Below are 22,225 nucleotides of genomic sequence, written 5' to 3' on the forward strand. Positions count from 1 at the left end.
TGTCTCAACAAATGCAACACTTATCATATGTCTCTTTTAAAGTTTGAATGTTTGCTTTAATTATTTTCAACTGTATTGTTAACCTGACTCTAAGTCTCAACTATTTATCTTTCGTCAATGGAATTATTTTATTTTTTGCCTAGTTCCCCTTGAGGTTTCTCATTTAGCCATTTAGGTTTCACTTCACAGTGTACCTTTTAGTCACTGAAAATTCAAGCTTTCTGTGTTTATAGGTATACATTTGAAATAAATTCTGCTTTTCTTCTATATTACCGATAGTCTGCTCAAAGCTACCTTCTGTAATCTCTTTTATAAATAGTACATCTCACTTACCTCTTCAAGTGAATTTTAGAATCATCATTAAGATCATTAAATAGGAGCCATGAATTAAGTTGCCTCACTTATGTTGGTCATATTATCCGAGCTGTTGTTTTGCAAATTCATGTAAGTACAGCATTACACAATACCATGTGCCTATAGATGACCAGTGGTAATTTAAGATTTGGAGGAATTAGAATGCTCATTATGTGCATGACAAATTGAAGTACATGATCATGCACGGCAAAAGTACTGATCTTGCACTGCGGAAATGAAACTGAACAATTTGACATGTGTTTGATTCTTTGATGCGGCATTAGTTCCAACTCAGATATGCAATTAATTCAGCACTCTAGATACGCTTTGACGATGAACCAGCAGAATCAGAATGGTTTGGCACCATTTTCTTTAAAACACAATCAGGTTAATTAGAAATTTTGTACAAAATTGCAAATCACAATGACATCAATATTGCTCCACGAAAGGCTTTTCTTAAAAATTCAGTTGAAATCATTAATCCCTATGATTACTATCACAGGAACACACTGCTGTTTTCTAATGGTGTATGCATCTAGATAGTTGATTGCTGTGATCATTCCGTGGTTAATCACAAAACAAAACATGTTCACTTGTATCTATGAAGAGCTATACATAAATAAGTTACTTCTGATTATGAAGTTAAATCACATAATTACACAGGCTCAAATGTTAATATCCCACACTCTTAATTGCAATATTTGAAGTTTGAACATATAGTTTCTGAGGAACTTAAAGTTCCAGGTCCCAAGTACACAATACACAGGTCTCCAGCCTGCTCACGACTGTAACCACCTGTTATCAATAACATGAATGATAAAGGATGCAATATCAGTCTTAATGGCCTCCACCTTTTGAAAGCTCGGACAAAGCCTGGCTAAGTGAACACTGGGGATTTTACCAGGTATAGTAATATAAATAGAGAAGGCTAGAGACCAATTTTCGTTTTAGTGAAACAAAATTACTTCCATCATTACGCATATAAAGTAATGCTCTGCTAATAATTCATAGCATCTCAAATGAAAACATCGCCCAGAGTACAATCTGCTTGGAAGCAAGGAAGAAATAATTCCTCAACAATCTTAACATGGCATGTCAAAATGCAAAACAACATAGTGACTTCAAATTAGATTGTTATTGTCAATAAGAAACCAGAGGCCTGGGTTCGTTTATGAAGTAAGGTGTGCAAGTGTTACAACAGTAACTACATTACAACTCTCTTAGTAGCAGGCTTTATTAGTATGACTGAAAGCATGCAAGTGATAATTCCTTCCTTGAATGTGAAAAATGAAGTATCAGTGACAACTGTAGCCGAAAGTCAATGTTGAAGGTAAACCAAATAACCTAAGGTAAAGTGGGAAGAAGTATCACCACAGGATCCAGACCGTTTAGGGAACAGAACATTGGATGAAAGTCTGTTTGGTTTTTCGGTTGCTGTTAGATCTCTAGAATCAAGTGGCACAGACAAGCTGCTAGACTTTGTTGCCAAACATAATCAGTTTCAGGGGTCCCTCCGTCAAATTTTACCAACTGCAGAAAATGATATTACTTATTAATCAGCTATTAATCTGATTTGGCATTATGTTGAAATACATCACTTCAGAAGTTACTGAAAATCTTATACTGAAAATCTTATACTGAAAATCAATTTTACATGCGGTGTCATGAAGTACTACTTACCGAAGTTGCACAGGTTGAACATATTCTTTCCTAAAACGTTTTAATTCTGCACTGAGAGGCTGATCACCATGCTCCATTGCCTTCCGATCAGCTTCTGTAGGCTCTGGCTCTGGAATCTCAAATCTAACATTAAATTCAATACAAAAATACAAAATCATATTATGTACAGAGTCAAAATATGCCAGTGTTACAAGTCATAAGTTTGATTGATTTGACCAAATGAATAATATGCCATGGAACCCGTATTTCGCTTGGGTAATAAATGTAACAAAACAACAAGCTCAAATCAAACAGAATTAAATTTGGCTTGGAATCAAAATGGAAATATTGACTTAGAGAGAGTCATACAGCATGGAAACAGACCTTTCGGTCCAACTCATCTGCACCAACCAGATAACCCAATCTGACCTTGTCCCATTTGCCAGCATTTGGCCCATATTTCTCTAAGCTTGAGTGAATACCACGTCAGGACTGTGTTCACATTCATCATCTTTCTTTTCCTTTATTTATTATTTGCTTCTGTACTTCACTTTCTGAATCAAGGTAGACAACCCAACAGTTCTGTGCTACTGTTTATACTCTATCCACCCTACTTCACTCATCTGATCAATATATTTTCTATTCTCTCTCCTCTTTGTATTGATCTAGCTCACTCTTCATGCACAACTTTGGTAGCAAACACCACACATCCAACGAAACCCGAAAAAATTTCCTGTTCAATCACAAAGTATTAAAAAATCTATCCAACTTCAAGACATCATCATAAATTAATCACCCAACTACCTTAAAGACACAAAAGAAAGACATACAGAAAATGCTCAATTAACACAAAATACACAAAGTCACAACTTTCAAACCTTTGCCGAAAGCAAATCAAATCAATATTTCTATGATCCACACAGTTCAAAAGCAACAGCCTCAAACTCCTAGACCTTTCCTCATGAAAGGCACCACACTTACATGACTGCATTCCAAAACCTAACCTAACTCAAACTCATTACTGACAAACTACGGTCTACTCAACCCTCCACTTCAGTCATGCTCCTGACTACTCCCCATTGCTTTCAGTGTAGACTGATTGTTATTTTGCAAGAGATGGCTGAAGGGAAAATATCAAAGCTTATATCCACCATTCTGCACAATTTTGAAGAGGAAATGAAATTAAATAACAATTAAGTAATAAATACCACTGAAAAAAAAGGACAGTTAAAGAAACATAGGGGTGGATTTTCTGAGTACATGGTCTCTTTATCTCCTTTTTAATGAAAGGAAACAGCTGCATTTCTGAAAGGAGATTTCTATGCAGGGCTCTTTCAGAAACATAGAGCTTACTTGTATTCTGAATGTGCTGTTGTAGCAAGAACTAGTGGGGGAGGCTAACCACCTTGCCTTTTGAAAGCAGTCAGCTGCTGAATTCTGGAACTTACAAGTCCAGAATCATAAACAGCCACTTTGAAAACTGCTGTCAAAAGGTAAGTACATAAGTTAAGTTTGAGGGAACAGGGTGCAGTGAAGGTAAGGTGTCAGATAGGTAGGAAGGTAAAGTGCCAGCTAACTAAGGTGCCAACTACTAGTAGGCAGGGTGCTAGGGTGCAGTGTGATAAGGGAGCTAGGTAACTGGTTAGTGTTTACAGTAGGTCTGGTGGCAGGGTCAGGGTGGAGACAGATTGAATCTGGAGAGGGGAAAGGGGGAGAGAGTGTGAAGCGGGTAAGCAAATTTGCAATGGGTAGAGGTGGAATTAGGTGTGGAGCTGCAAGGGGTGCTGGGGGCAATGGCCCGATGCAGGCAAATAGGGGAGCTGGGGTAAGTGGACCTGGAAAGGGTGAAGGGGGGGTTTGATCAGACCAGAAATGAGTGAAGGCAGGTTGATTCCTCGGGTGGGGGTGGTTGGGGGGAGTCAAAGCTAGAGTGGATGGAGGGGGAGAAAGTCCTAAGTAGGTGAAATGGGGGTCAAAACATAGGTTCAGAGCAAGGTGAAAGGTGATCAGGTCCTACGGATGGGACAGTTTCTGGGGCTATAAGTATACGGGGGGAGGTGTACATTGGGATGTGAGAGTTAAATACGGGTCATTTGAGTTGTTACTCAGGAGTCAGACTATGGATTAATACTCTAATTATTCTTGAATAACTATTTGATCAATTTAATAAGAACCCTCTGAATTCTATGATTTAAATGGAGTCTTTTGGAGAATTCCAGGCATACAAGAAGTGCCCAGTGGAATCTTGCGGGATTTCCTGGGCAATTTCTTCAGTTTGTGCTATCATGGGGATTCTGCAGGGTTCCCATGTACAACTCCCACTTTTGCTGGAAATAACAACCGTCTCATCAGAAAGTTCATGCCAATGGGAGAAAGGAAGAAAAATAAAAGCCAAGAGTACAAGAATAGAGATCACAAGAGACAGAGAAGAGATCCAGCAGTCCCAGAGGTCTTAAGTGGTTGCTTATATTTGGCAACTTGAAGACAGACCATGAATCACAATGGGAGAGATGTCTCCCTGCTACCCAAATGTCTGCAACTCAGAAAGCACAAAGCATCCTAGATGCAGCACATATGGGACCAGTTTAACTTGTGGGCCGAAGAATATGCACAAATATTTCTCCATCTGTATGAATAAATAAAGCGTTGAAGAGACAACTGCAAGACTTCAATGAAAAACAAAGCACTATCATCAATGGAGAAAGCCCATGCTCTAGAAACTGAAATATCAGTAAACATCAAAGAAGATTTTCCTCCAAGCTTATGAAGTGGTTAGTTTTCTTCATTAACATACGTGGTTACTTTAAAGCTTTCAAATGTTGCACTCTTGTGTAATTGTACTGTTGAGTTGATAAAATTACTAAGTTCGGTTAAGCATTTGCTCTTGCATATCTATTACAGTTAGAGTGGACAACTTTATAGACTAATAAAATAAATGTAAAATTTTCAAAGAGCGAACTGATTAAAAAAGTTTCTATATAATGATAACATACCTTTCAATTAAAAGGCCTAGCAACTCCCGGGGTTTGCAGAAGGACCGATATGTTGTGAGGAATGTCCTAACAAAGTTTGGGTCTAGAGAAATACAAAGTATTTTGAGCATGATTTGTTTGAAGGGATACCTGTGAAATAAAAAAGTTTTCTTTTCCTGAAAATAAAAAGGTGCATTAATTTATGCTGCTAAAAAGATAATTTCCAAATATTTTGGTTTATTAGCTCCATTAGATGACCACTCAAAAAATTCATTCCTTTAAAAAAGAAAACAAAACTGACTAGTTGTCACATTCGCATATATGAAATAGGTGTTCTGAAGAAGTTATAGTGGATCGAAATGTTGACCACTTGTGTCTCCAGAAATACTGCCAGACATACTGAGTTTCTCCAGCAGTTTCTCTGTTTATATCTGCATTTTTCTTTAAGGCACATTTTTTCTCATTCCATTTAAGTGCCTACGATACACCTTGAATGTGATGCCAACTTGAACAGATTACTTGATTTCTTTGTGTGCAGCTGACCTATAAACTCTGCTGACTGTTCATTTCACAACATTTTGCAGGTAGAGAAGCAAGATGAGAAAGGGAGTATAGATTTTATCACACATCTCACATTTCTTCTATGGAGGATAATCTACAAGGAAATATCTACTTAAGTTACAGTCAAATAATTAAGCAAAGGTTGCAGATGTAATGAAAATCAAAACAGATAGATGATAAGTCAAAATAAAACAAATTCATCTGTGAAACTATCTCCAAGTTGAAAATACTAATTTCACATGCCTTTTTTTTGCTGTGCTCGGTGAATAAAACCAAACAAAACTATCGCTGGATTTTTTAATAAACATTTGTCCTTGTGACAGCTTATCAGATTACAAGACAAATCCCTTCTTTTGGTTTAGCTCTCCCAAGGTATTCCAACTCATAATAGTGTACTTGCAAACAGTTTGAACAAATGTTATTTTCATATTCCAGGTTTTCACTTTGCTAGGGTATTTCTGCCTACCTACCATTGCTGAATATATTCTAACCAATAAAGAATCGATCAATCACTAAACCTGCCTTCTCACATGATCCGCCAAGCGATGTATTTGTCTGTCAACCAGTAGCCGATAGCTGACTAGGCAAATCACTCAAATAATTGTCACTATTTTAGCTAGATGTATTCAGTTTTTCACTTTTGGAAAATACATCAAGTTTATGAAACTCATACGGTGTTATTGCTCTATGTGCGCATACTTGCATGTCCAAAGGACAGTCAGAAATGCTGTTGGTTATTTCTCCAACATGAAGTTATTATGCACTTTTTCTCCTCTCCCTCTCTATTTATGTGTCAATTCCTCAGAGGGTGTCACTGCTGCTTAACTCGTACCTTTGAGATCTTGGTTCGTAGGCTGACCTTACTTTCTGCAGCAGGAATACAAAGTGGATGCCAGATTGGTAAAGTAACAGTGCGATAGACACCCCATTTGAGGTCTTCTGCCTACAGCAGTTTGAGCAGAGCAGCAACAAAATCTATGGAAAACTGAAGAAAGGAACTGTGGATGCTGTAAATTAGGAGCAAAAACAGAAGTTACTAGAAAAGCTCAGCAGGTCTGGCAGTATCTGTAAAGAAAAATCAGAGTTAACATTTCTGATTGTTCTTCACAGATGCTGCCAGACCTGCTGAGCTTTTCCAGCAACTTCTGTTTTTGTTGAACAAAATCTACAGAGCTCTGCAAATTTAAAAAAACTGATTTGCAAAAACATTTGCAAAAACAAAGTCTATTCCATTTTTTAAAACTTCTATTAACATTGATCACCAGTCTCTGAACACTGTAGCACCAGAATCCCCAATGGTTAACTTGGATTTCCACATGCTAAGATGTGACATTTCACAGTCATCGGTGTCTGCACAAATGTACACGTGGTTGCTTCAAAATGCATTTGTATGGATCCAATGAAACATCCAGATTGGTGCACTTGCCCCTTGTTTCGCTGAAAATTTAAAATAGGCTTACCACAGTAGGCTGGCAAGATCGAAAGAATGAGTTTGCAGAGGATTTTCATGAAAAATATGGTGTCTGAAAACATATAATCTTTTCTGATTTCTCTTATCATGATGTGCCAGTTATTTCCATGGAGAAATGGGTAACATTTAAGTCATGCTTATTTGCTTGTCAGTACTGTAAATGACTTCTACTATAAAGATTGTACAATCCACACATCATGGGCCCTGCTCTTTTTAAAATCCCTAGTAAAGACTTTGCACAAGAAACAAATATCAGGTTCAAATCTCTAAAGTCAGTTACAAAAACAGCAAGATTTCAACTCAATCCCGTATCGCCACTGCTGAAGCCCTATATTCCACCCTACTCAACCCTTCCTCTACATTCAACTTACAAGTAGTTTTGATTATTTTAGTACATACTAAATATTTGGTTTGGTCCACTTCTGCATTAATTAATTGTTTCGACAAAACCAGTCATTCTGCATTCATATGGTATGTTTCAAATAGCTCTTTTCAAACACAAATACCTCTTTGTAATCGAACGATTGAATTTTGCCTCTATTTCTCCAAAGTGCTTCAAGAGGCTGATCATGACCCACATCAACTCCAGTCTCCCAACCTGTCTCGATCCCCTACAGTTTGCCTACTGACATAACAGATTCGCAGAGGATGCCATATCCCTAGCCTTGCACTCATCCGTAGAACATCAGGACAACAAAGACACTTACATCAGATTCCTGCTCATTGACTATAGCTCGGCCTTCAACACCATTATCCCCTCCAGACTGATCTCAAAACTGCATGACTTTGGTCTCGACTCTGCCTTCTGCAACTGAATCCTCAGCTTTCTGACCCATAGGCTGCAATCAGTGAGGATAGGTAACTGCACCTCCCCCACAATAACACTCAACACTGCAGCCCTACAAGGATCCGTCCTCAGCCCGCTACTGTACTCCCTGTACACCTACGACTGTGTTGCCAAATTCCGAATGAACGCCATCTACAAGTTCGCTGATGACACCACCACAGTGGGGCAGATATCTAACAACGTGCCAAAATACAGACGGGAGATAGAGGGTTTGGTGACATGGTACAGTGACAACAATCTGTCTTTCAACATCAGCAAAACTAAAGAAGTGATCATCGACTTCAGAAAGAAAGGAAGAGAACATGCCCCCATCTACAATCAACAGAACTGAGGTTGAAAGGGTGAAGAGCATCAAGTTTCTCCATGACCTGACCTGGACTTCCAACACAAATGCGACAGTCAAGGCGGCACAACGCCTCTTCTTCCTCAGGCAGCTCAGGAAATTTGGCATGTCCGTAAGGTCCCTCACCAACTTCTAAAGATGCATCATAGAAAGCATACTGCCTAGTATAGCAACTGCTCTGCCCAGGACTGTAAGAAACTACAGAAGGTGGCGCGTACAGCCCAGACCATCACGGAAGCCAACTTTCCATCCACGGACTCCATTTACATGGCTCGCCTGCTGCGGAAAGGCAGCCAACATCAAAGACCCACCGCACCTGATAATGATCTCCAAGAACCCCTTCCGTCAGGCAGATGACACAGAAGCCTGAACACACGCACAAGCAGGTTCAGGAACAGCTTCTTTCTGGCTGTTATCAGACTGTTGAATGGACTCTAGCCTCAAATAATGTAACCTGCAACGTAACTTGTAGCTTCTAAGTCTTTTTGATGTGTACATCCTTTGCTTGCTGTGATCTGCCTGCACTGCTCGTAAACAAAGCTTTTCACTGTATTTTGGTACACGTGACAATAAAATCAAATCAAAAATCAAAGAAAAACTTGGCCCTTCAGAAGTCTCTCCTTGGGTCTTCGTAGCCTGAATCCAGACTTGGAATCCAGTCTTCTCCATGCTCCTCCAATACATTAATACCCTTTTGAAGATGAGAATGCACAAAACTGCACTTAAAAACATCAAATGCGGTTTCAATTGTGTTCTTCATTCCAACAAGCAGCTTTTTTTTTGTCCTACCAGAACCAATATTTTCCAGAGAGAAATCTGATCTTAGAAATGTTTGCTCTGGTGGGTATGATATCTACTGATGATCTGATTTGTTTGGGATAATTGCATGATACGGGTGTGCATGCGCGTGTATATGTTATATATCATATAGTGCAGAGTTTAGATTTCGGACTATTTGAATTAGACTGAAACGTACACAAGCCTCAATTGTCTTGACAAGGTAGACTTGTCCACTTATTGGTCAGTCCAGATCTAGGATACAATGCTTTAAAATTAGGGGTCATCCTTTAAGGACAGAGAAAAAGAGACACTTTTTCTCCTGGACGATTGTGCGACTTTGGAATTCTGTGCCTCAGTTGGTGGAGGTGGCAGGGCCATTGAATATTTTTCAGACAAGAGATGAATAGACAAAGAACTCAAGGGTTATCAGTGTTAGATAGGAACATGGAACAGATCAGCCTTGATCTTTTTGAATGGTGGAGTTAGCTCGAGGTGTTGAATCGTCAACTTCTACTCCTATTTACAAAACAGGAAAAAATGTGCACGTTGAAACACTTATGTCTATACCAAATGGGCATCATGCCATGGAAGAAACCTCTTAAGAACTCACTCCTTTTAACAAATATTTTGTGGACACTATAGGGATTGAGGATACTGCAGGAAGGTAGAGCTCATGATCCCTTAAAGTTGCTACCCAAGTTGCTAGGGGTGTTAAGAAGGCATAGGGTATGTTGGCTTTCATTGGCAGGGGAATTGAGTTTAAGGGCCGCGAGGTTATGCTGCAGCTCTATAAAACCCTGGTTAGACCACAATTGGAATATTGTGTTCAGTTCAGGTCACCTCATTATAGGAAGGATGTGGAAGCTTGAGAGAGGGTGCAGAAGAGATTTACCAGGATGCTGCCTGGACTGGAGGGCAGGTCTTATCAGGAAAGGTTGAGGGAGCTAGGGCTGTTCTCTTTGGAGCGAAGAAGGATGAGAGGTGATTTGATAGAGGTGTACAAAATGATGAGAGGCATGGATAGAGTGGATAGCCAGAGACTTTTTCCCAGGGCAGAAATGGCTATCATGAGAGAGCATAATTTTAAGGCGATTGGAAGAAGGTGTAGGGGAGATGTCAGAGGTAGGTTTTCTACACAGAGTGTGGTGGGTGCGTGGAATGCACTGCCAGCAGTAGTAGTGGAGTCAGATACATTAGGGACATTTAAGTGACTCTTGGATAGGCACATGGATGACAGTAAAATGTAGGGTATGCAGCGTAGTTTGATCTTAGTAGGATAATAGGTCGGTACAACATTGTGGGCCGAAGGGCACGTACTGTGCTGTACTGGTCTATGTTCTAGGATCTTGTTGAATGACAGAGCAGGCTTGAAGGCCAAACAGCCTACTCCAGCATCTATTTTTCACATTTTGATGTAAATGCAGGTCTTGGACAATCAGCAGTGTAACAACCTCACTCTACTGACCTTCTGAGATCTTTCATTCACTGCAAATTACTACAATGAAATCCAATAAACAAGAATGTGCTTAAGTATATATCAAAACAATCAACATTGAAATGGTGATACAGCATTAAGTCATTCCAGATTAGAAAGGTGAGAGACAGAAATTAAATTTTGTCTAAGTAAATGAATTTGTTGCAATAAGGAAAAATTAGCAATAGTAAGTAACCCCACATACATTTTCATTCATACAACAGACACTATTAGATAACAGACATTAATAGTGTTGCTCAAATGAGTACTTCAATAATTTGTAGTTCTGTAGCATTTTTAATGTGATAACACAAGCTGAAGTTATCAAACAGAACCTGATACCTAGTCACGCAAAAAAAGTATTAGGCCAATAGGGAAAAGTTTTGATTAGAGCTAGATGTTATGTTGTGTTTTTCCCCCCATTTATTGGCTGCAATGCTCCAGCAAAGCGCAGTGCAAACTGGAAGAACAGCACCTCATTTTCCACTTGGGGTCCCTGCAGCCTTTCGGGCTCAATAGTTCAATAACTTTTGGGCTTGAACTCTTCCATGTCCCAGTCCCACACACCTGGCCTTGTTATCAATAGTCTGCTATCACACACAATCCATTGTTAGCCACTAACCAAGCTCATTAATAACTAATCACCCTCCTAGCCAGACAGTCATCCACTCCATCTGTCCAACTGTTCTTCTCTTTCTTTGAGCTCTATTTGTCACCTGTCATTTAATCCTTATCCCCTCCCCCCAACCTATCTTCTGCATAAAAAACCAATACTTTCTTAACTGCAATCAGTTTTGAGGAATAGTCACTCGACCCGAAACATTAACTCTGATTTCTCTCCACGGATGCTGCTGCCAGAACTGCTGAGCTTTCCCAGCAAGTTGTATTTGTTTCAGCATTTATTGTGCAATCTATGCTTTGAGAACAACGTTTCTGCTAAACTGTGCATGCATGCAGCTGCTCTGAGGGTCCACTCATAGCAATCAGGATGCTGATGTCATTCGCAGAACTGACCTCTGATTCCAGAAGTTGCTGCCACACACTGACATCAGAGATCTGTGCAGTAGTAAAACAAATTAGTGGGAATGCCACTTAAAATGATGGTGATGAGCTCCCTTCCTAAACAGTTGCAGTCCTTATAGTGTAGGTACATCCATGGAGCTGTTTGGGACCAAATTCCAGGATTTAGAAACAGCAACACTAAAGGAACTACTATCTAGTTCCAGGTCAGGATGGTGTGCAACATGGAGTTAGTTACTTTCCCATGCATTTGTGGTCTTTGTTTTTTTTGATGGAGGCTGCAGACATGGAAGATGCTGTTAAAAGGAGCCTAGGCAAGTTGCTAAAGTGCATCTTGTACATAAAGTAGAATACATAAGACATACTGATACCACTATATGTAGGGGTGGAGAAACTGAAAACCAAAGAGGGTGGATGGGATGTCAATCAAATGGGTTACTTTGTCCTCCATGGTGAGTTATTTCATGGAAGTTGTTTCAACTCCGTTCAATTACACATGGGGAGTAAGGATGAGCTATTTGTCACAGAATTCCCAGTTGTTAGCCTGCTTTTGTAGCCACACTATTTACATGGCTGGTCCAATTAAATTTTAAAATGTTTAAATAGGAGAGGAGCTTACGAAGGGAAATCTGAGAGTTTATGGCTGAGATGGGTGGTAAGGTTCCTACTTCTGGGCCAGAGCTGTTTGATAACATGTCCAAGTAGGTTGATTAAAAATATTTAGGGCTAAGGAACTTATTTAATGGTGGAGGGATCAAATTTGATGATACACTTGAGGCCAGGTCTAGAATTGGAGGACAGCAGAGATGTGGGGGATTTGTAAATTTGAGAAAATACAGGGATAGGGAGGGATAAGGCCAAGGCCACTGAGGGATTTGAAAACAGGACAGGAATTTTAAAATCAAGGTATTGGGGAAACTGGACGCCAAGGTAAGTCAATGAGCATGAGTGATGGATGAATGGATCAATGAAGTTCGAACACCGTTTTATACGACCTTAAGTTTACGTAGAGTGGAAAACGGAAGGCCAGCTAAGACAGCACTGAAATAATCAAAGTAGCAAAGATACGCATGACAATTTGGGGAGCAGATACAAACATACAGTCATAGAAATGTACAGCATGGAAACAGAATCTTCGGGCCAACTCGTCCATGCTGACCAGATATCCTAAATTAATCTGGCCCCATTTGCCAGCATTTAGCCCATATCCCTGTAAACACTACCTTTTCACGTACCCGAGATAGTAGGAACTGCAGATGCTGGAAAATCAGATAACAAAAAGTGTAGAGCTGGATGAACACAGCAGGCCAAGCAGCGTCATAGGAGCAGGAAGGTTACCTCAGAGTATAACGAGAGTATAGAGAGTATGAGAATCAGAGTATAACGTTTCGGGTCTAGACCCTTCATCAGAAATTTCCTTTTCATGTACCCATCCAGATGTCTCCACCACTTCCTCTGGCAGTTCATTCCATACAAGCACCACCTTCTGTGAAAAAGTTGCCCCTTAGGTCCTTTCTAAAACCTTTCCCCTCTCACCTTAAACCTATGCCCTCTAATTTTGGATACCCCTACCCTGGGGAAAAGACCTTGACTATTCACCCTATCCATGCCCTTCATGATTTTATAAACTTCTTTAAAGTCACACCTCAGCCTCTGATACTCCTAGGAATAAAGCTCCTGCCTATTCAGCCTCTCTCTACAGATCAAACCCTCCAACTCTGGCAACATCCTTCTAAATATTGCAGAACCCTTTCAAGTTTCACAACATCCTTCCTGTAGCAGGAAGACTAGAATTGAATACAGTATTCCAAAAGTAGCCTCACCAACGTCCTGTACAACCACAACATGACCTCCCAACTCCTGTACTCAATGCACTGACCAATAAAGGTAGGCATGCCAAATGCCTTCTTCACTACCCTGCCTACTATGACTCCACTTTCAAGGAACTATGAACCTGCACTCTGAGGTTTCTTTGTTTGGCAACACTCTCCAGGAACTTACCATTAAATCTACAAGTCCTGCCCTGATTTGCCCTACCATAAATGTAGCACCTCACATTTATCTACATTAAACTCCATCTGTCACTCTTCAGCCCAATTGATCAAGGTCTCATTATACTCTGAGGTAACCTTCTTTGCTGTCCATATGAATTAGAAGGTTTACGATTCGGCTTCTTGAACCTGCACTGCTGTTTGATAAGGTCACAGCTGATTTGACTGTTGTCCCAAAGCCACTTTGCTGCTTATTGCATTCAAATCCTTTGTTAGTTAATCTACCTAACAGTCTTAAAAATATTCAATGACCGTACCTCCACTGATCTCTGGGAAAGAGACTTCCAAAAACTAACAAACCTGGCAGAAATTCTGGCAAAAATTCTCATCATCTCTGCCTTAAATGTGACACCCCTCATTTTTCAACAGTGCCCCTAGACCCACAAGGTTAAACATCCTCTCAGCATCAACTCTATCAATTCCGCTTGGGATACCACAGGTTTCAATAGTTCAAATCCATGGCTCTTAACTCCAAAGGATTCAAGCCCAACCTCTCCTCATAAGATAACCCATCATCTAAAGGATGATTCTCACTCTGATTGGACAAATTTTGGCAATACATGCTTTGGTAATTTTGTCAGTTGCTCATAAGCTGCAGTATAGATTATTGCAAATTCAAAATGGCTTGCAGCAGAGTGTTTTGGAGTGGGCTGATAACCAAGAAGATAAAGGTCTCCTAATTAGGTCAAGTTTGTGAAAAACAAAATCATTCACATCTTCCTGAACTAAAGAAGAATTCAGAAAAGCTAGGAAGCATTGTTTGCTTTTAGGTTTTTAAACTGTTAAAATTTGCAAAATGCTATCTTCTCCATTCTTGTTCTGAACTGCTATAAGACCGATTTGATATCAGCCTGTTTAAAGTCATAGACTCGAACCTGAACAAATGATTTGTGATGAAAAACTCTTAATAAGATCAACCACTGGATACCAGAGTATGCAGATTTTTAGTGAGTCCTCAATTTGTTAATTTAAAAATGTCTCCCAGGGACAAAGTATAAGTTGGCTTCACAGATGTTGCATAACATATCAAACATATTTCATTTTAAAAAGAAAGCAGATATTCAGGACTTCTGGAAGTAGCAGGATCCAGGTTAATAACCCTTTCGTAATACGTAATGCAAAAGAAAAGGAGATCATTTGTGCACTGTCTTGCAGAAACAACTCTTGCCTTATGAACTTGATCTTCATTGTGACAAAGGCTGCAACTGTAAGGCGGTTCCCAATTTGTTGAAATGCTAGAATTGTGCAAACATGGATTTTTCTGAGCGTCCTAACTGGAACATTGAATAGTAAACCCCACCAGCTAAATTGGAATCTCCCACTGTTCACACAAAATAAAAATTTTACTGTCTATTTAATAATTTTGCTTAATGGAAAATCAACAACTTTGATAATATATTAAATATTCTTTAAGCAGGTGCAGGAAACAAAAATGGCCCAATGACATCAGAATGTGGAAAGAAGACATTTTATAATACACTTTATAGTGCTCATTAGGTTTGGGAGAAATAAAAATCTTGCATCAGCTCTGCAGACCTAAAGTGAACTTGGTGTAATTTGTTTTCAATTTACTTTGAGGGAGTAAATGGATTATTTCTTATTCATTCTAATTTCAGATTTGCACTGGAGTTCTCAAGGTGATACTAAGGAAATTTTTAAATAGGTTTAATCAATGTTTACTTTCAAAAGTGAGTTCCATTGTATCATAACATCCTGTTTTCAAATTCTTTCTGAACTTGTTCAGATTTCTCAATGCCCACAGGATCCCCTTGTAAATTACTTAATGGCTATGTATTCATAAATACAATTGTTAATATGGTCAATACAAATCCTCTGCTCAATATATCCTCAAACCAGAGGTAAAACTCCATGCTACAGTAATGAGCTACACAATTCACTTTTCTCACAAATTTTGGATCCGCAACTATTTATTCAAATTACTCCTAGGAAGCAAGATTATAGTTCTGTGCACTAGAGCTTACATTTAACTGTTCTCATTCAGCTTAAATTACTACTATCTGTTCAGTTATTTGGTACAAGTTATGTAGTTAAACGTTTTCTTATTAGGGCTGCAAAGCTTTTTCTTGAAAGCTTATTTGTTCATTAACACGAAGAGTTTTCCCAAGTGTTAACTACCCCACCCAACTCCAACAGTTTTGAATCAAGAATGAACAATAAGCTTCTTTGTAAACAATCATCCTCAACTTCAACAAGAAAGGAAACAGACGTACTGATTACATACAAGCAGTGCACTGAAGTAATAGAACACGAAAAATAGAACACAACAGTGGCATAGATGATGGGTAAGGCCAACAGCTTCATAACTTTAGCAAACCTGTGCCCACTTGCTTATCTTATTCTTTTAAAATTTAAAATAAAAAGGAAAAAATTATTTACTTCTTTTTAGACAGGAAGTCAAGAATGAGTTTCATGAATGGTCGGAACAGCCCTTATGAATGACTCAGTTACAGCAGGTGCAATGAACAGGAAGCACCTTTATCCCACCAATATAAATACACATATCACTTACATCCCACATGGAACATATCTCTATGCACCAAATAAGTACAAATATATACCAAATTAAACACATTTTACACAAGTGAGATGGAAATACATACAAATTCAAGAATGAAACTAATAGCTCACTCATAGAACATGGATATTCTGTAACTTTTAACTTGGCATCTTCAAATATTGCAACATTCTTAATTCTGCTGACAAAAATTTCATCCAAAGTAGAAATCAACCTAATAATAGCACAATGAAGCACATAATGCTGGAAATAAAATATCACACCGGTGCAGTCAGAGCTGTTTCTCTGGAAATTAAGTTAAAACAATTTGTTGAGACAGGAGCAAATTTGACTTTCCAATTAAATGACCCATGAGCATTCCACACTGGCAATGGATGAAGAGAAAATTAGCTGATTTTCTCATGCCTTCATTTTCAAAAGCACAAAACTACACAAAATAAATAGTAACCATAATAGGCTTTATTTCACCAAAGCCAAATATGAATTGTTCTGGCATTTAAGTGTTGCTTCTTAGTGATGAAGCAAAAACCAAACCTCAACTGGGACACAAATTTGCATTATCAACTGCAGTCAATTGCTTCTAATTAGGGCCACAAAAGTATTGATACATAGCGTGCTTCTCATGCCAAATTATAGAAATTGATAAATGAAGATCAGAGGCATCTACAACCGCTACATTTCACCACAGAAAAAAGCACTGCAACTTCCTGCTTTGTGTCCACAGATGAAAAAAGGAAAACATGACTCGAAAGGCTGGGTCACAAGTATTTCCAAGATTAGAAGTGACCTTTGTCCAAACAATATCAACTGTTTTAAATATCTACAAAAACCAAACTGCCGGAACAAAAATAACCACATGACATTACTGAAATAGAAGAATTAGATTTGCCAAGCAAGACTTATTGCAGGAAAGTAATGAACTGGACAAACAAATCAGTTCCCATTCACACATATGCACTGGAACAGCACTTATTATTGGTGAAGCATATGCAATAATATCGCCATGATTTCTATTTATGATACTAAATGCGAGGCCAGCAATCTTGAAAGTTAAACATAATTTTTTTTCCCCCCCTAAAGAATGATTTGAACAGGAAAAATTTTCTTCCTTGTATTGCTTCCATCCTTTAAAATTATGGATTAGGATCATCTGTTTAGGGCTAGCTATTACACTGTGCTTGTTGAATTATTCAATGTTCAGTTCAGTTGTTCAGTGTTGAAATGTAACATTTTATTAGCTCCATCTGAGCAAAGTTCGAAAGGTTCTCAGGTTAGTTTCAACAGTAGGAAAAACTTTTCTTAAGCTGTATAAATAAAAAAGGTAAAGTTGCCATAACTGTTATTTCTATATAATAAGCAATAACTTACATTTCTTTCAGCATCTGATACCTAACCTTTCTGTAATGTATTAAATCTCTTAATACAGCAGCCTATTCCAAAAAGGTTGTACCTACCTGCATACATATGGTAAGTAAGCCGCTCGATCAGTTTTGTAACAGTTCCAGCTTTGATAATAGGAATTCCCGATTTAGATTGCACATTCTCCTCAAACACAATGTTCTCCTCAGAATCTGGCTCAGCAAACCTGTATACTTCAGGACTTGGGAGCCTAAGCGGCTCCTCTTTCTCCTCCTGTAGCATAGTGGTATCCAACATCCTCTCCAGTGTACTACGATATTGTAAAGAAATTAAAGCTGCCATCCAATTATTCTTTTCCTCTGCTGATTTAGCAGCAAAAATTACACCGTTTTCATCCTTCAAGATAACTTCAAAAGCATGTTTGTACTCATTAGTGTCATCTTTGTCATTGATCTGTACCTTACGCATGAAAAACTTCTCTTTGAGACGATATTCTGCATAGCTTCCACCAGGCAACCTAGGCTGACCATGATTTGATTTACAGCAAATCATCAAGCCATCAAATAGGAATATGTGCCTTTCATGTTTTGCACCCACACGTGTCAGTGTGCCTTCCATTATAAATTCATTGCAGCACTGTCCAATGTCTTTGCCTTCCCAGCCATCAATATTTTTCTGGATTTCATTCATTTTCTTGATTGCAAGGTGTTTGCTTTTCATTTGTTGATTATAAAAACGACAGGCAGACTCACTGAAAGAGAGAAAAAAGGTCCAATTACCAAATCTCAATCTGTTAATCCTGATAAGTAAAAACAAATACCTATGCACTGATGCAGATAACTGAAAAGTGCAGATATTTGTACAATGCACTGACAAAATTGAAACAAATATTTTAATAGAGTAACTAGTTTTCCCAACCATTTCAACCATTTAAAGATTATATATATCTTTAAGGTTAAAATATTAAATTCTCTTTTGAACAACCACATGCACATTTCAACCTCTCGACAGAAAAATCCATGTCACAAATGTCTCTTGGGTTGTCAGCAAGTGAACACTCTCTCAATACAAAAGCATACTTCTGCATTGGTGGGCCAGTCACACTTTTCTGCACACTTAAGTATTCCATCACATAGCTCAAATAGGAAAGTAAATCACTCATTCTGGGGCACTTTGGAATTTACGTTTTGGCTCTCTGCTGAAATCACTGCTGAACAACTGGAACTGTCAAGTTATTCAATTTGTTCTAACAGCAGTGTTAATAATTTGCCGAACTTCAACACTGAGCAAAACAGTTCCATTCATTTGGTCTCACTGAGAAGGAAAGCGAGAAGACAACTAAATAAAAAGATGCATGTTTCCACTTATTTCTTCGCAGTAGCAAGTACAAAACATAAAAACTTTTGTTGAATATTATCATGGAATGATTTTAATTTTAAAAAAAAGACAATGTAGCTAATTTCCCTTAAAGAAGAACCTTTCAAGAATTTCTCAGCTTACCACCTGATGCTTAGCAAAGTCGTCATACTCATAAATCAAGATGTTGCTTGGTTTTAAGCTTCAGTTGTACAGCAACTCAAAAGCATAAAATGCTTTGAATAAAAACAAGCTTTTGGTATCTGACATCACTTCCTGTGTAAAAGTCATCCTAACACTAAAGGCAAACACTGTTCTTTGTTAACAGTAAGAGGAAATGGGAACCACAGTAACTTACAAATGTGACCAACCAGGAAAAACGCAGGGATGAATGGAAATTGCTTACCTCAGCCTTCTTTTCGCAAGTGATTTTGAACAAATCCTTTCCATACTGCTCTGGAGGTTAAGAAGAGCAGTTATGGCTTGTTTCAGGCATTCTTTGTCTTCTTCATCTTCACTTTTCTCCTCTAATTGCTATCATCATAAGATGGGGGAAAGGAGGTTAGTTTTAAGTAGTTTATTGCTGTTAGATAGGTGCATATAAGTATGATACAAATAGATATTTAAGGTCACAATATGTTTTTACTGTTTATCTTCAGCCACAACAACTGAATCCTAATCTCCAATCTTTAGTCTACCTTGGTAACAGCACAAAGATAAACTCAAGTTAAGGTACAGCAGAGCAAGGAACTCCTCCAATACGTCAGGAATAGGAGGACAATATGTTAATGGTTTTACTGGAAAAATAAGCTTACTTTTTTTGTATACAGTAACTGGGTTAAGAAAAGTGCCAGAACATATACTTGAAACCAACACACATCAGAATGTTTGCTATTGTTTCTACAACAATGAGATACATGTCTCGGGTGCCAACTGTGGTAGCTAATGTTATAATACTAGAATTCCTCAAAGTGTGGAAGCAGGCCATTTGACCCGTCAAATCTATACTGACCCTCTAAAAAGCATTGCAGCCAGATCCACACCCCTACCCTATCCCTGTAACCCTGCATTTGCCATGGCTAATCCGCGTAGCCTGCACATCCCTGGACATTATGGGCAATTTTGCATGGCCAATCCATCTAACCTGCCCATGAGTCATAGAGCTGTATTGTATGGAAACAGAACCTTCAGGCCAACTCATTCATGCTGACCAGGTATCCTAAACATTTAGTCTTTAGTCCCATTTTCCAGCATTTGGCTCATATCACTCTAAATCCTTCCAATTCATATACCCATCCAGGTGCCTTTTAAATGTTGTAACCGTACCAACCTCCCACCACTTCCTCTGACAGCTCATTCCACACACACACCACCCTCTGTGAAAAAGTTGCCCCTTAGATCCCTTTTTAATCTTTCCCCTCTCACCTTAAATCTATGCCCTCGAGCTTTGGACTCCCCTACCCTGGGGAAAAGAACTTGGCTATTTACCCTATCCATGTCCCTCATGATTTTATAAATTTCTATAAGGTCACACCTCAGCCTCCGACACTCCAGGGAAAATAGCCCCAGCCTATTCAGCCTTTCCCTACAGTTCAAACTGTAAAACGCTGGCAACGTCCTAATAAATTTTTTCTGAACCCGTTCAAGTTTCACAACATCCTTCCTGTAGCAGGAAGGCTAGATTTGAATACAGTATTCCAAAAGTAGCCTCACCAACGTCCTGGACAACCACAACATGACCTCCCAACTCCTGTACTCAATGCACTGACCAATAAAGGCAGGCATGCCAAATGCCTCCTTCACTACCCTGTCTACCTATGACTCCACCTTCAAGGAACTGTGAACCTGCACTCTGAGGCTTCTTTGTTTGGCAACACTCCCCAGGACCTTACCATTAAGTGTATTAGTCCTGCCCTGATTTGCCTTTCCAAAATGCAGCCCCTCACATTTATCTAAATTCAAGTGTATCTGTCACTCCTCGGCCCATTGGCCCATCTGATTAAGGTCCTATTGTACTTGGAGGTAACCATCCCTTGGACTGTGGGAGGAAACCGACACAGACACTGGGAGAATGTGCAAACTACATACAGACAGTCACCCGAGGCTTGAATCGAACGTAGACCCCGGCACTGTGAGGCACCAGTACTAACCACGGAGCCACCGTGCCACCTGCCCCGCATAATAATTTAAATATAATATTAAATCCCAGATCTCTCTTCCTAACGGTATTATGGATCATACCAACAGCACTTGGGCTGCATGAATGAATTTTTTTTTTTTTTTTTTTTAAAGAAATTTCAGATGCATGTACATCCCTCACCTACAAAAATCGACAACCTTCAATACTAATGAATCAAACAAACTTAATTATCCACTCTGCTACTGGAAAAGAAAAGCGATTTTTTTTTTTTCTCTTTCAGTTAAATGCTCAATTACGTTTTTAAACAGTTCCATAGTACACAGAACATAAGAGGTATTTCTCAAGCTATAGCGCATTGTTCCAATTTTTTCACATGGCTAATTTTTCTTTCGTATTTCCGTGTCATTGGTCTTTTATTAGTTTTATCTGTTTGTTATTAATCGTTGCATATTTTAATCAGTTTCAAATCTATACATTAAAAATCTTCTGTGCACAAATTGATTACTAATGTCTATGGTTGATTTTTGATTTTGTAATGATGACTAAATTTACTTAATATATTACATTTTAATACAAGCGCATCAGTTTTTTTGAGATGCTTGTGCCTCATTTTCAGTTGTAACCTTTTTCATCCATTTTATGCCTTGTCAGGTTAGTGGTCCTCTTCATTTGTGGGGGTACTTAAATTTCCATGGTGCAGCATCAGGTGTTAGCTGAACTAATGGAATCTTTCTTTTAACTCGTCATCAGTTTGCTTTCAGATAGTTTGCATATTTATTTGAACAAAAGTGCAACCAGAACGAATAAGGGATTATGGGACTGATTATCCAAGATAGACAATCTCCAGAAAAGATTACGAGGTGCTCCAATGTTGTTCATATTTTAAAGGGATTGGGAGTATATAATCACAACAAGCTATTTCAGCTTTTTCATAACAATGTTACCAAAGACACAAATTCTTTAACAGTTCGGATAGAAATTTAAAAGTAATCTGTAGAAGAGCATTAAATTAGACAGGATGGTGACATACCTGAACCCTGCCATGTTCCCACCTTTGTCAGAACTTAATACTAGGCAGGAAGGTCCATGGTCAACCATCCCATCCAATTGTATACTGAAGCCCTTAAACACCCAATTGGTGACTGCTGAAAGGGCTCATCTTGCTCTCACTGATGTTAACATAGTGATGGATAGGCAGATAGCCATGTGGCATTCACAACAAATGAAACTATGTAGCTCTCATATAATATGGTGTAGAGCTGGATGAACACAGCAGGCCAAGCAGCATCAATGGAGCAGGAA

At 38.7% G+C, this 22,225-nt stretch overlaps 1 protein-coding gene across 1 annotated transcript; it reads right to left on the reverse strand.

The window, feature by feature from the left end:
• Window positions 1–2,034: 2,034 nt before the first annotated feature.
• On the reverse strand, window positions 2,035–19,317 carry LOC109919917 (son of sevenless homolog 1; the record flags this gene model as incomplete). Its single annotated transcript, XM_048592517.1, has 4 exons — window positions 2,035–2,157; window positions 5,007–5,088; window positions 17,523–18,178; window positions 19,190–19,317. Coding segments are annotated over 4 exons (989 nt in total), but the record flags the coding sequence as incomplete, so codon positions are not given.
• Between the last annotated feature and the right edge of the window lie 2,908 nt (window positions 19,318–22,225).

The sequence above is a fragment of the Rhincodon typus genome, unplaced genomic scaffold (genome assembly GCF_021869965.1).
Source record: "Rhincodon typus isolate 14 unplaced genomic scaffold, sRhiTyp1.1 hic_rhity00001370, whole genome shotgun sequence".
Classification (NCBI taxonomy): Eukaryota; Metazoa; Chordata; class Chondrichthyes; order Orectolobiformes; family Rhincodontidae; genus Rhincodon; species Rhincodon typus.